The 18,899-nt window shown below is 37.9% G+C and overlaps 1 protein-coding gene across 1 annotated transcript in view; it reads right to left on the bottom strand.

The window, feature by feature from the left end:
- The window catches only part of ofcc1 (orofacial cleft 1 candidate 1), a 102,797-nt gene that overhangs the window by 76,591 nt on the left and 7,307 nt on the right, over nt 1-18,899 (bottom strand). Inside the window, exon 2 of the mRNA XM_020615304.1 lies at nt 5,944-6,015. Coding sequence (XP_020470960.1) covers nt 5,944-6,015 — 72 coding nt within the window. The remainder of the gene's footprint in view (nt 1-5,943; nt 6,016-18,899) is intronic.

Here is an 18,899-nt window from a genome sequence, read left to right as displayed (position 1 = left end):
GGGCTTATTTCATCTCTAAATGATGGAGCAATTAAAATAGAGGAGGACTACTTCCAGACCAATCTGGTAAGAGGAGTTTTTGTAAATCTGTTTTTACATTCAACAAGCCCTACAGCAAGACATCCATTTATACCACTGAGATTAATGCTTATCTAATTGTAACTTATTTAAAAACCATTTTCTTTTTGACTGGGTACCAATCAGTTTTTTTGGGGGGGTGGTGGATCTCAAACACTGTGCAGTATGAGACTAGCAAATAGAGAAGCTGTAATGATCGTTGCCATGTCTTTTCTTTTATCAATATTGCTTAAACACATATACAACATGCAAATTGAGAAACAATTATGGCAAAATGAATCAGGTAATATTGCAGATAAAAAAATCACACAATCACCATTTGTTTTGTATTATAACAGGGCACTTTACAACATTATGTTGTAAACTAAAGCAGTCATTTAAATAAACTACATGACATTTGCATTTATTATTTGAAATTAAAATTTTGGCTGTTATTGGAACCTCGCAGCCGATTCTGAAAACCTTAATAAATTCATGTGAAATAATGTCCCTCTACAGTAATTTCTATATTTGCTTGATACTGTAACACTGTTGTTTAACATCCCATGCCATGGAAGTTGCTTGTTACTGTAATTAATCATTAAATTAGAACACAGAAAAAGGATAACATTCCTTTATTTCTGAAATCCCTGTGCTTGCCCTTGGGACTAAAGGCAATGGAAAGAAAATCAAATGAAAAATCCCATTAACTTTTATTTTAGGCCAAACAAATGTATTTTGTTTATCACCCATCTTGCTGCCCAGAATAATCTAGAATTTCATTTTTTCTCATAATGTAGCCTATAACTGCCTTTAATACATTCATATAATACTGACACTACCATGTAACATCCGTCATAAAATTTTAAGAATATCACTTGAGATTTTTTTCTTTAAAAGTTTTATATTGCCCTTTTATTCTTTCACTTTTGTCATTTCTAAATCAGTTCATAGCAGATTTCCTCTGGGCACAACTTTGTTCTTTATTTCTACAGTGCACATGTTTCTCTCTATGTAAAGTTAATGAAGTCCATGTCCTGCAAATGGTAATAAGTCTTCTGATTACTACTGTATGAATGTGTTCTTGCTGTAATTTCAGTAAAAAAGAAAAAACAGAAGAAAAATAAAAAAAAACTTAGTAAACACACAAAGGAAAGTACACAGAAGGAGTACAGTACATACACCCCAGGCCTCGCACTTTGGGTCATTGTCAGTAAAAATCTAATCCACACAGCGCCATGTGAGCCTCCTTGTCTAGATAGCTAAGACAAATGCCTGATTCTTATCTCACTCCCTAGACCCCACTGACACTGACAGCATGCTCCTTGTAATACAAGGACTGATGTTTAATGTGCCATAACTGGATGGAACATGCAGATGTTACTTTTCTTAACCAATAAACAAGAATTCTATCCTTAGTGAGGTTCCTGAAATAAACTGCATGTCTGGAAGTAGAAATGGCTGTGATGTCACTGGCTCACTGGCTCAGTGCAGGCTAAAATTTCTATAAATTGCCTGTCACATTGCATGTAAAAATGTGCAATGTAGGGGTCTGTGCCAAAGTCATGTGCCAAAAAATTTGGGTATATTGCAACATGCATATACAGTAGCCGCCGAGTATATTTTTTGTCATCTGAAGACATCTAGACATGCCTCTTTAATCCCTCCCACTCTCTGTCATTTCACTGTGCAGCACACACACAAAATGCTTACTTTGCAGTCAACATGAGAGAAGAATTTCTTATAGCTGGTGACCAAAAAAAAAAAGACTTTTTTCTTTCTGTCCTTTTTAAATGTGATTGTTGTCAAAAGGAATTGAGCACAACAATGCCTTGCTCAGTTCTTGTGGCATTCAAAGACATAGCTCGGAGGGCTTGGGGAAGACCGCTCGCTGCTAGGGGCTGGTGGGCACAGACCAGCTAGAAAGTGAATTTTGCATACTGTATGGATCATCGCCCAGTTCAGCCCAGTCACATTGAATCTGCCATCAGCCAACTGTGCTTCATGAAACCGTCAACCCTCATTTACGTCTGCCTGTTTTCTTCCCCACGCAGCTGTAAACAAGGCCCCAGCTTTGAGCTGTCTTCCTCTGACGCTGTGTGTGCTGCATGCCAGGGGAGTGTAGACAGCAAACCTCATCTTCACAGAAATCTACCATTTCCAGACAAGCACCTTGTGCAGGAAGCAAAGGAGTCAAGGTCAAGAAAGCTCCTGGAAATGACAAGAGTTTTAAGAGCTATACATAAACAACCCTGCACATTTTATCTCTTCCTTGAGTTCTAATGAATCCATAACACCAGGTTTGTGTTTGTTCTCAGGTGATTCTGTCAGTGTGGTCTTTAGATTGGCACTGATCAGAACTTGTACTGAATAAATGCATTATTGATGGTTGATATAGCCACGCCTTAATAAAAAACCATGTGTGACAACATACAACATAAGGGATTGTGATAAAATAATAAAATACATGACACATGATGAAGATGAGACTTGACAAATCCATAATGACAGCCACTGATTTTGTATTCATGTTTATAAAGTCCCTTTTTATCTATCAACATAACAAAAATGGCCATATCAGCAAAATTTTTAAAAAATAATAATAGTGCTAATAAAAACATCTACAATGCATCTTTATTCAAATAACAAAAATATAAGATTAACATTTATTAATCTTATATTTTTCCCTCCCAGTGTTCGTCAAAATCAATTCTAGCCTCATGAAAATATGAAATTGACTTAATTTATAGAGCAGTCTTATATGTGGTAAATCTGACGCACCAAACAGTTTTTATTAAACAAAAAACCTTGTCAGTTGTTGCAAACAGAAAACATAATTAGTATTCAAGCTTAATTAATCTATGCTGGTCCCCTTTAAGTGAATTAGTCAATTATTTATGCGTGTGTGCTCCTTTGATGCTAACAGATTATGTATGTTACTGGAAAAAAAACTTTGAAAAATGACTTTGAAAACTTTCCACCATAAAATGTCACTAAAAGCTTCTGTACTGAATAAGAAATGTCAGCGAAGACCATGAATACTGAATGATTATTTTAAAAAAAATCTTCCTTGACTGAACTGCCAAACTTCTGCCAGTTCTCAGTGATGCAAAATTATCATGCCAAAATTGTATTGCTAGTGAAGGTAAACATTACAGTTAATTTTCCAAAATCCAGTGCAAAATAAATCAGCCAAATGTGTACTTTTTGTGTGCCCTGATCTGCGGAATGGAAATCTAACACAGGTCGGATCAAGGTCTTTCCTGGGATCGTGGGAACTCCTTGGGATTTTGAAGAGCCTTTTTGTTTTTACCCTTGAGAACCAGGCACTGCACCCCTCAATCCCCCATTGAGAACCCAGAGGCAGTGCAGAGGAATGCTAAATGTCAATGGTCAGACTGCACCAGCACCTTTAGAGAGGGAGAGAGAGATGGAGGTACAAGGCCTGACCTCCTTGTGCTCAGCTATGCTGCTGTGAAGGCCAAAAGTGAAACTGTACTCACACTGCCAAAGGTGTCCATCTCCCCAAAATGCAAAATCTGACCCTGATCTCCTCAACAGTGGCAAGGCCTGCACAACGGAAAAGTGTGAAAACACGGTGAGAACTGTGTCAAAACAAATCAAATGAATCTCATGCTATATGGTTCTGAACTGCACATAAAAAGAAACTTTAAATCTAGAACTTAAAATGTGCCTTATCATCTGCTTGTGTGTTTAAAACTCTTATCTCTGCAATGCATCTCAGAGAATAAAGGACAGTAAATATCATTTATTATCACAGATAATTGAAGCTTATTATTCAAATTGTTTATTCATTTACATCTGATACAATATCATTTGGTATTTTTATCTTTTTTCCCCTCTATGGTAATTCACATAGCTTGCACAAGTTTCTGCTGAAATAGCAAAACAAACCCCAGGCAAAATGTGAAAGATTATCCCATACCATGCGAGCTAGGATGAAATGCTATACTTTTTCAGACTGAACACTGCTCCATTGGGTGTGATTGAAAAACATGTAAAGCTATTGAATCTGTGGTTTGTATATGTGAGGGAAAACGAGTGTTGTAACAAGTGGGCCAGTGTTTTTGTAATTGTTTCAAATTACACTCAGCGTAATAACTCAGCGAGAGCAAAGCCAGTGTGCGGTCCGTACACATTAACTAGGCAAAGACGGCTGGATATCCGTGCACCTTATCACGGCCCACAAAAAACTTGATTGTGTAAACAACTGTGAAGAATAAAACTATTTAGCTATAATTCCAGCTGTGTCTATTTGTGTCGAACGGTGCTTATCACCAGCTACACAAAAGAAGGATAATACTTTTAGAAGAGGTGCTTTGTAGCATTTCCTCTACATGTGTATTTCATTGTATTAAAGATACCCTAACATACCTGTTTTTAATTATTTATACAGCTTTTTCTGGGTTACTACTAGAGATGTGCATGCAGTTTACACAGGATGTAAAATGATGCTGCTGTGAGAAAAATAAGTCTTTAGATGTTAAAACTGCAACGCCCCTGTCAAATACTGGCTCCCTCACCACTGAGACTGCCAACGCTGGTTTTAACCACATAAATGACTGACTCACTTTTCTGCTTAAGGTTCAGGCGTGCACTACAGCCTGTGCAATTTAGGCTTGCTGGACTTAGCAAAAATCTGAACAGATACTCATGCAGGATTTTACTGCTGTGTTAAATTTTTTCATGTGTTTATTGAGCAATCTGAACTGCGGGCATACAGTTTGTATTAATATTTGCTTTTGACCTGCAGAACACAAAGCAGCAATATGCCAGGTATATGCAAAGCTGCTCAGTCCAACAGCAACACCGCTATCAACACAGCTCAGCTTTTAAAGATGCCTTTCCATTATTTTTTCTAGATGTTCTTTCCCCATAAAACAGTTTGACATTTTTCAGAATTATAACATTTTTTAATGTCTCGTTTAATCAGTGGCTTCCTGGCCATCTGTCAGACCGTAAAAACCCACAGAACCTTTTAGTGTTAAATAGTGAAGTATACAGTCGGTGCTGGTGCAAACATAGAGGATGAATAAAAACAACCCACCTACAGCTTAAACTGCACAATAGTTCTAACGCACTGAAAGCAAGTGTGTACATTGCCACCTAAATGCCATGATACTTTATTTGACCTGCAACCTTGTTTTACAACTCCCTTTCCTGCCCTGAGATTGACCATCTCCTCTGTCATCTAGTCAACCAAGCTCAATCAGCCCTTAATCCAGAATGACAGTGGGGTCTGTGTTGCACCAGACAAGGCACTTCCCCTTTTCTATGGCATAGCGCAGCCTGAAATCTTCTCCTGACATTCTTCTTTTTTCCTCCCACAAACATGGATAAGGGATGTAATTCAATAGTCACAGAGGGACAGGGCATTGTGCACCAAAGAATATTTTATTTACTTGTGGACAGAGGCCTTTTCTTAGTGTTTGACAACAGCCGTTCTCCCTCAAGACATAGCATTTGCACAGCTGACAGTAAGGGCAGAGAAAGGACAGAATATTTTTCATCACTGGGCAATGGAGACATTTTGCATACATATGTACTCTTTGCACTTTGAAGTGTGCCTACAAAGGCACAAATATATATCTGAAGTGAGTTATGGGGTATATTTTAGTGAATTCATCCAAGTACTATATTGTATTTATGGGAATTATCAGTACATGAGTTTTTCAAAATGCTCTTGCTCAGGTAAATTTCCATCATCCATTTCTAAGTGCAAGTTTCACTAAAATGTCATTTGGTCTTACTGGATTATTAACCAAATCTATTGCAAATAACTAGTATCAAATAACTACTAACTATTATATATCAGTAACTGTATACATATGTATTGTTATGGATTAGGATTAAGAGGTATGTTACCTTGTGAGGCCCAACTTCTTCCTCTCCATGGTCAGCTATACCACAGTCGTCAAGGTGATCATGACGCAGTCTCTAACAACACACACGTACATACACACAGTCTCAGGTAACTGACTCATGTTCCCTTTCACTCACTGAAAGGAGTAGACCTGCAAGAGAAAGTCTGGGTTAAATTATACAACTTTAAATTGTATAATCACAGATCTCAGGTTTCTACTATCTGCTGCATATATGTTATAAATTAAATTAAGCAACCATGACAACATGCTATTTCCAAAACCGTTGAGTTGTGCCAAGATAAAGTTCCATCTGTGTGACAGTCTCATCTACCAGATGGCATTACTGTTTGTGTTTTGAGTGATGTTTCATTATTAATGTGGAGTGGGGCATGGTGCTCCCATAAAGAGGCGTTCACTTATTGTTTCACCAGAACAGAGAAATTACTGGTAAAACAGGTTGATACTGTATGTCACCTTTCCATGCTGATTACAAACTGAAGGTACCCACACTGTTTTGTAAACATCCATTATGCAGTATATGACAATTCCCATAGAAGTTTCCCCGATGCATTATTTAGATCAAACTTTAGATAAACGTATTTCTCAGCCAAACAACAACCCAACGAGCTTAACAGCTGCTGTGAAGAATACATGTGCAGCACGCAGAGGATTAGTCTGCTCAGGTTTGGTATAAGGTGTAATACTAATGTCCTCTTAGAACAGATCAGGAACTACAGCTAATGCTTTTCTTAGAACATACAGTCAGGTATATTCATGACTGCAAAGTCATTAGGCCATTGGTGGCCTTTTCAACTGAGGAGATAGATTGTTCATGTGTATCAGCCATTACTAGTCCTCATTTGTTTTTGTGAATATGGAGCCAGTATTTTGTTTTATCTAAAATTTGCAATTGCTGCTTCAAACTGTCTGTGTTCTGATCAGTCAAGTTCATGTAACAGTGTTTTCTTGATTATCCCACAATGCTGAAATCAGAAGTTAACAAGGCACAGTATTATATAATTAATGTACATCAGTAAAATACATGAAAAGGGAATATTTACAGGACCCTTAATACAAACCACTTAAACCACTCAGCTCATTAAACTGGTTAAATTTGATCAAAATAAGATGCCCACTGATTTGGACCTCCCATTTCCTGGCTAAGCTGTCATCGATCATTTATGTGATTAAATATAGACCTAAATCTCCATCATATCCAATTAATTCCCTGTTCAGGCATGAGAGTGGCTAATGATGTTATCTTACCTAATTAACCTGTATAGGGATTCAAGTCCAGGACAGGGGATTGTTCATCCTTCATCCAAGTGTTCATTATTATCATTACAGCCATTATCATAAAGAGGCTAACATATGATGTTGTCCAGTCCATCCACTACCATTTAAACTAGATTGAGTCTTTTTTTTTTTTTTACATTTTGGGGGGGGGTCCTTTGGGGTCATTTTTAATTATCACTAAAAGGATGGGAATTCTAGCAAAGCTGATGAAGTTCAGTTGTGGTCACAGCAATCACTGGAATCCCTTGAGAGCACATTACACAAATGTGATCTGACTACTTATGACTGAGGGGACACATCTGATTTTGCTGTGTTTAGGACCCTGCATCCTGTATGCGTCGGACTTCTCCTCAGTTTTTTGTCAGCTTTCCCACTCAGTGTCGGCTTCAACCTATTAACATAGTAGACTTACAGCTGATCAATAGACCTCATTGGGCCATGTATCATTAGCTAATCGGATATTGATGAGGGTATTGACACACACCTAATTAATCTCGGGCCCGATGCCTGGCTTTCATATGTTTCCTTAATTATGCACTTCATCTTAGTCTTTACACAACAGTAGCCTGCTGCTTCCTGTCTGACAGTGAATAAAAGTTAGCTGTCAAGTCTGACTCTTATATTATATATTTTTTCTTAATTTGCTCTTTTTAAGTTGTTATTGTGTATACTCCAGCAGCAGCACAGCAAACATGCATGCTAAACTTGTTAGGTTTTTATTTTGCCACAACTTGCAACATGTGGAACTTGCATAGTGTTATTTTGATAAATACTAAAAAGCAGTTGCACAAAATAGATACACAAAGCTTAATTAAAAAAAAAGTGTGCCATTACAAAAAGAGATTTATATTTAATACAGGGTTGCACATTTCTACTATGTATAGGTTTTAAGATATGAGTTCATCTGTTCCTTATGCACCTGTGTGCACATTGACACATCCAGGCTGATCAGCAGAGCCGTGCATTAGCGCAGTTTTGCACAGATGAGCGAGTACCTGAAGGTGACTCTGACTACTGGCATCACCACAGGGCTCCAATAAGCTGCTCCTCTATTGCAGCTCTGCAAACCACAAATCTCTAACTTTTAGCCTGCTGCTGTTGGTTTGATTATTGTTTATAGATACAGCCGTGAATTAAAGTATGGCCCGCAGGCAGCATAATTATTTACAGCTGAAAACTCATATCATTACCAGCATGCTCCTAATTGCCAGAAGTAATATCAATGTTAGCTGATTAAGTGTATTTTTTCATCTTCAGTCTCCATAATGTGCAGAGATTGTTTTGCCTCAGCATATGGGGTGACGGTTTATCTCAATACAGCTGTTCATCTGGCATGACTTCTATTTTTTTCACTGTTCATTCCAAAAATACAATATTGCAGTATCTTCAGAGAGTAGCGATCGATTGCTCTACTTTTTGTAGCTTGCTCACAAGGTCAAAGAAAACACAAGAGATTCATCCTTTATTGCTCAAAAAGAATTTATCTCTGTAAAGCATTTTCCCTAAATAAATGCAGATGTGACTTAAAGAGGCAGCAGCACATGTTTTGAGTTCAGGTGATGTCAGAGCTATAAAACTAGTTTTAAGTCACAATTAATGATTAATTATTTCATTCTGTGTTTAAGGCTGCAAGAAGGATTAGGCTATTTTTATCATTGCTTTTTCTGGGGAAAATACATACAGTAAACCTTCAGGGCTACTTTACATGTAGATTACTCAAATGTGAATGTGGTGCTGCAGTATTAGAAATCTACTTCTTAAATATTTGCACAAAAATCTCATAACACAGAGTCCATACACAAATTTTTATTACATTTTCAAGTTAAATTTCAAAATTCAAATAGTTCATTCAGTTGCAAGTCATTTATTTTCTAAGCATATTGTCACAAAATGTCTGTTAGAGGATTATTACTATTACACCTGTGACATGTTCTTCCTGGAATCAGGTTTCCAACCAGGAGCCACTGTGTCATTTAGTTAGATGTGGGCTTTTCCATTGTTATTTTCATTTCACTTATTTCTGTCATTCTTGCTCTGGTTTCTTTTTGACCACCGGGTGCTGCCTGGTAAGACTGAGTGGCATTTTTAAAAAGTTTTATATGTGAAGTCTCAACTTAGCTTCAGTTAAAACTCTAAAAAATGCTGTGGAAGTAAGCTTGTCGTAGCATATTATTTATGATACCGCATAAGTAATGTGGAGGAAAAGTGTAGAAAGCAAGACTTCTAAATTTTCCATCAGTACTGCAGCAGTAGTGCAGCATCAGTCGCTTCATCAAACAAGATTTTAAGTTGCACCTCATGTGAATAAAGTGAATGTTGTTATTTTAAACAAAGTCTAGAGAACACTAGAATAATTTTATGCACTGGTACTGTACTTGGTTCAGAAATGCTAAGCTAAATTGATGGCTGACAAGGACTGAATCAACATACCTGGAAATAATTGGCCAAATTAAACTCCTGCTGTTACAGTGGCTTAAATGCCTGAAATGAGTCCCACCCTGATTTCCTAGGTCACTAGCTAACTCACACATCTGTCTAAATATTTAGGAGAATATTTGAAATGTAAATGTTTTCAATGACCAACTCCAGTGAGCTTGTCTTCAGCGGACACGCGTGGCTGATCCTTGGGGCAGTAGCAAGCTCACCGGACTATTCATAAACTGTGTCCTCTGCCTCTTGCCTTTTAAGTTGCCTTTTATAGGGTATAATGTTCACTCTGTGAGTTTAACCTAGATCTCTTTTGAACTTTTAATTATCTATTTCCTACAGTTAATGATTCAATGCTAAGTTTACTACTGTGTGTGTACTGACATATTAATGCAGAGGCAAAGCAAGGACACAAGTTAACTGAGGTAACATGACATGTTTTTTTGGTTTGGCTCTTTTTTTACCCATTGAATGATATATTTCAAAATTTACAGTTCAGCTGTATAATTTAATTTAAATGTAACCAAATGTAATATTTATGGCAGCAGAGGATTTATACCCACCACCTTATGCTTAAGTAAGTCTCTGTTTCACAGTTTGTCCTAAACTCCCAGACACTAATAGTCATTGTTTTCAAAAATCATTGCGCTGGTTATTGATATAAAAGGCAATCAAGAATAGGTCTATCGCAGTTTATTTTGTCATAGTTCAACATTAAACATGTAAAAATAAAATATATTTGTACATTTTTAGAAGCTAAGCTATATATTTTAGCCAAAGCAGAGGAAACAAACGGCAGTCTTTACTCACCAAGGTGCTATGAAATACAATAGTAATTCTGTTGAAAATGTGACTTATTTTTATTGTGTTTTTGTATTTTCCTGTATTTATCCCTGTTCTTCTTCTTCCTTTTTTTTCAAATAAGATCAAGGCTCATTTTTAAACTTGTACTGTTGAGGTATTTTGAAGAGCATTGTCCAACATTTGTGTTGCAGTAAGGAAAATCCCCTTTAGAATAACTTTATTAATGCCATTCACCCTTTTCTGTGCTAGTTAAGTGGCTCTGAAAGGGACTGGATGTTGTCACACGAGGGGAACACAACAACAGCAGGTAATTTTCAGTAAATCTCATTGGCATGTGCGCTATATTTTGTAATCTACCATCAGAAAAATCAAAACCATTGTGCCATTGTTGAAGGCTCAAACCCTAAACTCACTTGGATTTTAAAAAACGTAGTTTTTAAAGCCTGATAATCCACAGATGAAGAGTATTAACAGTTACTGTGTGAAGGCTGTTTAACCAGAGATGAAAAGTAGATAAAAGGCAGGAGTAGGTGTTAATGCAGTTGATGCAGGCTGTCAGTGAAGCCCCAATTTGCTAATTCCTTAACTGCCTGCATTTTATTCCACATTTCACCTCAGAGATCAACCTCCCCTTTTGTGTTAAAGACTGATACACTATTAGGTTGGCTTGTATAGTGAATTGCCCTATAATGAATTTGTTGATATAGTGTAAATCCGGCCTAGTGCATCAGGTTCTGTTTTTGTCTGCCATTTCAGAGGTTTGCTGTAACAACAGAAGAGCATATAAAAAGGCAGGCTATGTAAACGTCTCACAGCACTTGAACTGCCTTGGCAGTTGAACTTTTTTAGTACTTCTGGATTCTCACTCAGAGTATGACACTTTCCTTTTTGCTTTTTTTTCATCTCTAGCTCTTTCTACATGAGACAACAATTGCAGCCACAAAGGAATACAGTCGAAGCTGAGGGCAATCACTGCACCTTTCTCACATGAACAAGTGTTAGATGTGGGCCTGTGTGGGGCAAGTCTAAGAGCTCAGTATCTCACACATGAAGTCATTAAGAAGACAGAAGCAAAGCATCCTCTGTTGTATAAAAGTCATACATTGCTGGCAGGCATCAAAACACAAAAGAAGTTGAGTCGTGAACGTATTATGAAACAAGATTGGAGAGTGGCAAATTGGTAATTAGCCTCTACGTTACAAATGAGCATTACAGTCTTGCTTATGACTTTCGTCTCTGGTCCCCAGTGCCTCTTCTATTAATTTAGTTCTGAGGGGCCATCCATAAACAGACTGAATAAGCTGTTAGCCTAAACGACAAGTGCAAATGAAGGGTTGACTAAATATGCTGAAGGTAACAGAGATAGTGAAAGGCCCAGTACTCAGTGAGTAGAGAGGGAGAAGCTAGTAATAAATAAACTAGTTTTTTGTGGTACTGCTAGGATTCATAAACATTTTGTGTTTAGTTCTATTTAAAAAAGTGTGCTGTCTCAATTTAAATGGTTTGCTATTTGCTTATGAGTTTAAAGGTTAAGTCAAGTAAAAAACATAAGGAACTCCTTACATATATTTTCTAAATTCCTGATGAAAGTCCATTTGATTGGTTACCAGAACATCACTGATAAGAATAGAAAAAGATTTTGACCATTTTATGCATGTTCAATATGCAGTGTAAATTATTTGATCATACAAATTCACTGCATGCAACTTAATGGAACAAAAATATAATCAGACATACAATCTGAACAGTATACAGCACAATTCCTATGTTAATATGTTTAATTATTTTGTACATGATACAGGGATAATAAACTCTAATCTACTAGTACATTTTTTGCATGTACTGTACCAGCTTTACATAATATGCTTGCCTTGCATCATTTGTCACATATCATGTTCTGTCTCCTGGCTTTCACTTGAAATTCTCTCTCTCTCCTTCATGAGGTCATTTTCCTGCTTCAGAATTCATTCAAGCCCTCTGGTTGTCTTGCATAAGCACAAGTACAGCCCATTACTACAAAATGAAAAGGAAGTAAGACAGAAACTTCCAAATTAATTTACACTAGAACACACCTCACAACTGACTCATCTTTGATGTAATTACTCCAGAAACCATAAATGGTTGTAATTGAGAAAAAGCCTTCAGCATGCAAGGATAACAAATGGCAAGCTAATGGAAGCACTGAACATCTTAGCTCTTCAGATTGAGGTGAAAGAAAGAGAAATATCTGGTCTCTCTGAGATGGACAGTTCCCACAGATACACCTCACTAACACTCGTAGCACTGGTAGCACCACTGCCTGGCACATGCCCTCCCCTGAGCATGGCTCTTATATTCAGATGAGCCAGCTATTAGTTCTAAGTGGTCTTTATCCCCAAATTCTGCCATTTCACAAATTAGCTAATTTTAACATTAGACATTAGCCAGTGGCTAGGGTCAAGTGGTCAGCCATGGTAAATATGAGGTGCAAAACCGCAGGGTAAGGGGATTAATAAGGGCTCATTCAGCAGCACATGCAGCTCTTTTAGTGGAAGGAGGGATGGGTGCTGGCTATGCTAACCTGAGCATTATGGATGACACAGGTTTCAAAGCCATCTGTCTCTATCATGGCCTCAATATTGTTCTAAAAGACCACTGAATGGTTTGCAATATACAATAGAGCATTAAGCTTTTGCTCTGCACAGAAGTGGGGAGAACTGTCTGTTAGTCCTGGAAAATAAACAGGAAATCAAGAGAGAAAGAAAAAAGGGAGAGTACACTCATGCATCCTTACCCTAATGAGTATGTATCAGAGGGACACATGGGTGACGCGATATTGTTTAAGAGAGTGAGGCAAATTCCTGACCCTCCCCTTCCTCCCATGTCCTTCTCACTGCCACTCACAAATTGCCCATTCGAATGTCAGCCCTCCTCTTTATCAAACAAGTCCATTGTCTGCCAATTTGCTGGACACTGACAAGAAGAGGCTAGCAAACTGAACCTCTCATCTGTGAGCCTTTTTAACATGGGGGCACACAGCCAGACACACAGCCAAAAATCAATATGGTTTTGCATGAGCATGACCCACATACAGGGAGGCCAGAAGCTGCCTAGTTGAGGTTGTTTCCTTAGTTTGTAAGCAAGTAGGTATGAATGGATAATTTTGTGCATGTGCCTACATGTGTGATTCGTGTGCATTTGTGAATTTTATGGGCATGCATGTGAGCAAAAGTGTGCATAAAAGCATTTGCATCTGTACATGTAGCTTGTGTGTTTGTTGATGAGGCTTGGGAAGACTGCAGGTTTCTTTGTAAAAATGCAAAAACATGCATTCATGTGAGTGTGTGTCTGAGTGCAAGTCTGAACATTGGACCTAAGTGGGTGTTGAGTTCACACAAGCCCCCTGCTGCCTGACTCCACTGTCACTGATTGCAAGTGACGCAGAGCTAATAAAAGAGCAAACCTGACTGTCAGTAGTGATTAGGCCAGCTACACAGACAAGAAAAAGAGAGAGCAGCACAGCAGCATTAGCCATGGTCATTAAACAGCTTAAGATTTTCACACTAACCTGATTTATTAAAGGAGAGCAGGGCAGTGTAGCAGTATAGAGCTGTTTGCTATAATTTTGTAAATGCACCAAATACACCAAAATCTTAAATGAGTGCTTTTAACAGTGATGTAAATACATGTACAGAGAAAAAGAATAATCTGCCTCTATAAAGACAAAAGAAAAACTCCAATGCTGTGTTTCATGTGGTTGGATTGGATAGTTTGTCACAAAGCTAGAACCATAAACACAAAAACTTTTTTTACTCACTAACCTGTTCATTTACTAGTGAACATACCTACACACATAAAAACACACTGGATGTTTCTTATGTCCCTTAAATGATCAGTCCTCGCTCAATCCTTAAATTATCCTGGTTGAACAAGGATTGAGTACATTCCAAGCTTCATTATACACTGTAGGAGCGATGAGGTTGCTGGAGGAGCCATGAGTGAGGTTACATGATGCTGTCCATTCCCCAAAGAATTTTATGAAATGACACGGCCCTTTATCTGGAATCAGCTGGTGACTGGACGGTTTAGATGAAGGATAGGAGGAAAGGACTTCTCATATTGTTAATAACATGTTTCCTTAAGTCCTCTGTCCTCACATATTTTCCTTGCATTTTTTTCCACATTTCTTATGTGGGTGGGACTAAGATACAAGTGAGCAAAAAGATGACTTTTATAAAAGACTTGAGAAACACCCATGGATGCAGTTCAGAGATTTCTTCCAATGGCTGGCTGTTTCCTTGCATTTTTTTCCACATTTCTTATGTGGGTGGGACTAAGATACAAGTAAGCAAAAAGATGACTGTTAGCTCTCTGGTTCACTGGCTGACTGGTTGGCTGAAAGGTTATCCCACCGTATTTGCCTTTTCTAATACCCCCTCCCATTTAACACTGGGCATACCAATAATATTATCTCTAGATAAATCAAATCTGAATGCAGCCCATCTGCTTTCTGTAGGCTTAAAGGGGAACACGTTATGTGTGTAAATGGGTGAGTAAGAATAGAAGAGGGTGTATGTGTGTTGGTATTTTAAAGAAGGCTGCTAAGGCAACAGCCAACCAGTTAAGGAGGGGTCCTGGCACATCAGCACCTAGTGAGACATTTATGAGCAAAACTTGCAGCTACATTTCATCTTCAGTGGCCTCTAGGATGAAATAGAAGCTTAAATCAGAATCTGCTGATGACAGCAAGGATTATGAGAGAGAGAGCTGAGACATGATGTAGAAAGAGAGGGAGAGAAGAAACGTAAGTAAACACTAGTGATGAGGGAGCAACCAAAAATTGGTTAGATACACAACAGTTATAGAAACTAAATGATTCTAAAGTGGCATATTTGCTTCTGCCAAGTACTCTAGAATTGAGATCCTCACATTGTTGCCTGCCCAGGCCTGTGATGACAGCTCCCAGCTTCAAATCTTACAGTTCATAGCATTCTTTCTCTCCTCTAGCCATATTATTTATGACGATACCTGAAGTATGAATACAAAGCTGTGAATGTGTCACAGGTCTAGTTTCTACTTCATGAATGTAAGAAAGATATGCAGTATATATAGTATATAAGTCTTAACAAATGACTGTCTCCTGCAAAAAACCTGATCTTTCTTGTTTAGGCTGAAGTAGACGAATGGGTGGAGGCAGGGTCAGATGGATGGAGGTAATTAAAGGTAAGATGTGATCTGAAAACTCTGTAAAAATAGCATGCTTGTGGGAGTTCTTAGGAAAATGTGTGAGAAGTGAATAGATATCTTTCTTTAGAGTGCATTGTAAACTTATCTGTAGAAAGTATTTCATGACAATTATATTGTTTTGTATATTGAAACAAACTGGATTATGCTTTTCAGCTGCACCCTATTAAATATACTCAAAGTGACATTTTTTGTGTGCTGGTGTTCCATTATGTACAAATTAAAGCATTCTTCTTAATGCAAGTAGAAATTGAGCAACTTGAATCTGTGCACAGAAATGAGCATATTCATCTTTTGAGCGTAAACCTGTGTACATGCATGGTTGAGGAATGAGACCTCAGGTGTTATATCTCCCCATGCCCTCTATAGGTTACCCTTTAGGAGAAGGGGTTGGCAGGCTTTCCCCACAGACTAACCTTCCTGTGAGCCTCCAACAAAAGCACCAGAGGAGGATTTTGGACTTCTGCTCTGTAGCAATTCTTTTATTACTTTCAGTGTACTTTCACATTTTTTGCTCCAGGCAAATCGATGTTTGGAGACATTTGACAGTTGTTGCGCTCATGTAACTGAATGTGAGATTTATATGTTTAATTTCATCAGTTGCTTTAATGAAGTACAAAAAAAACTGAATGTAATTAGATGTATTAGAGACGGTAAATGCACCTTTCCTAAAAGAGAGAAAGAAAGAGAAAAATGGCAGGCTGACAGGGGCTGGAATGAGGAAAGAAGACAATAAAAATTAAACTGAATAGAATATAAACCAAATGGAAAAGGAAGCATAATTACTGTTTTAACATAGTTTATTATTATTATTATTATTATTTTTAATGGGCATTTAGACTTCTATTCACATAGCTGCCTTTATCCATGTACAAATCCATCTGATTTAGCATAGCCTGAAGCAACAGAGAGCGCCAGTGTGAAAAAAGTAGCTTGCCTGTAGATGAGTAAATGTGTCTTTCAGCCATCAGCTATAACTGACATTACAGGTTCCTCTTAGTGACTCTTGTTAACTGTTCTTGGTGACTGTGTTCAGAAGCAGCCATGAAATGCCTCAGTTAAAGTAACCATGAAATGCCATTTTATTTCATATTAAAAGATCAAATGCAACTGCAGCATGTCTTCTCACACTCTCACTGAAGTCTCCTACTGTGCATTCATTGGAATGCATAAAAAGAGCAGTTACTGCAAGACTAATGGGCTTTAAAAGTACCAAACAATGCGGAGGGCATCACATGAACATGGCAGACTCTAAACAACTTTAGCTTTCACCTTTTAACTCATATTTCTGTCATAATGATTGATATTTGCACCATTTGGCAGGTACACTATGTAGTTAGGGTAGTGCACAGGCACACTTTTGACTGCACCTATTTATCTATTCTTTTTTTATACCTTAAATTATCATCTCAAACCTAAGTTTAAACACAGAATAATCCTTTTTGTTTGTCAAAGTCTAAATTGGTGAGAGTATTTACATACACTGACAACATTTGAATACACAAGAAAGCATTAGAGCTAAAAACATTACCAACAGACACTTTTTAAAACTGCTCCACATGTAAAAAAAATCAATACAATTATCTTTTATTCTTGGCACATGTTTTCTTTCCACATTATAAAGCAAAATGTATTTTTATATCCCTAACACACAGAAGGAAAATGTTCAATGACAACACAGCATCTGGGGAATGAGGGAAGTTTGTGTCCCGGCAAACAAATACGTGCATGCTATTTTCTGCTCCTCCAAGATCAGATATTTGGGGCAAGGTGTACGCAGCTTCCTCCTGGGTCTCTCGGGGGAGTCATGTTTTGTGCTTCATCTCCAGTTGGAGATAAATGAAAAACCTTTTGACTTTCCCTCCAAGGAGAGAGTGCAAGCAGGCAAGAACTGTGATATATGCTGAGGAGAATGCGGGATGCCTCTAATGGAGAGAGAAAGAGAAAAGAGGGGAGCACATTAATAAAACAATGTCTTCTCATTATAATACTCTTCTATTTTTATTTTGCATTGAGGAACCTGCATGTCACTTTGGCTAGGGATGATTTGACACAGCAACCTTTGCCACAGTGCATGTTTTCGTCATTACTCAATGTCACTTTTTATAAGATTCTACGTCACATAACTGCCTGTTGAAATAATCATAACAGTTGTATATTTTCATCAATGTTTTATTTTTAGTCAGTTTATACTTTAAAGCATTTTTTTTTATTCCAGTTATTAACTGTGGTGTATTGTCAGTTTGCTGGATTAATTTCCAACACTTGGGGTAACAGTTACCTGCTTTAGCATAATAATATGAATTCTTTATTGGCGTTTCAGCTTTAGTTTGTCTGCTGCATCATTAGCTTGACAATATTTTTGGCCAGGAAACTGTTTACTCACCATCCACCCATTTTTCCACTGTCCTTGATATCATCTCTCTGTTTTTTCTGTCTGTCTGGCTGTTAGTGCCACATCACTCATCAGTCTGCATCCAACAGCCCCTCCTTGATTTAATGAGTAAATGTATACTGTAAGTGAGGTGTGAGTGTGCTGACAAGACTTTGGTGATGAAGTACATGTGCCAGGTTCTGCCAGGCAGTTGGTGGATGATAATAAGGTGCCTCAGGATTACCTTGACACTGAATTCAAGTATGTTTCATAGACACAATCATCACAACAGGGGACAAGATGATAGCATTTGTATAGAAGCAAGACAGGAAGCACTGGTTGCATTTGACTAATCATTTTAATTGCACAGACATTTTAGGATTCAACGAGTAATTTTGGATTAGCTAAGGTAAGTTGGTAGAAAATCAGCATAACAGCGATGTGGGCATTTTTCCAATCAGTGAAGAAAGCAAAATACTAGTGTTTTATTGTTATGCTAGGTATTTTATGTGAGGAAGGAGAAAGTTAAAATGATAACTGGAAGTGCTAAACACAGGCAGTGGGTGTTGATAACCTATCTAATGAATTGTTGAAACTGCCCTCTTTAGTCTAGATATTACTATTTTCATAGTTTCCATCCATCCATCCATTTTCCTCCGCTTATCCGGGACCGGGTCGCGGGGGCAGCAGTCTAAGCAAAGATGCCCAGACTCCCCTCTCTCCAGACACTTCCTCCAGCTCCTCCGGGGGAATGCCGAGGCGTTCCCAGGCCAGCTGAGAGACATAGTCCCTCCAGCGTGTCCTGGGTCTTCCCCGGGGCCTCCTCCCGGTGG

This window comes from Monopterus albus, unplaced genomic scaffold (assembly GCF_001952655.1).
Source record: "Monopterus albus unplaced genomic scaffold, M_albus_1.0 scaffold162.1, whole genome shotgun sequence".
In the NCBI taxonomy this organism is placed as follows: domain Eukaryota; kingdom Metazoa; phylum Chordata; class Actinopteri; order Synbranchiformes; family Synbranchidae; genus Monopterus; species Monopterus albus.
The sequence above is the reverse complement of the archived record's forward strand: the minus strand, read 5'-3'. Positions and strand labels throughout refer to the sequence as shown.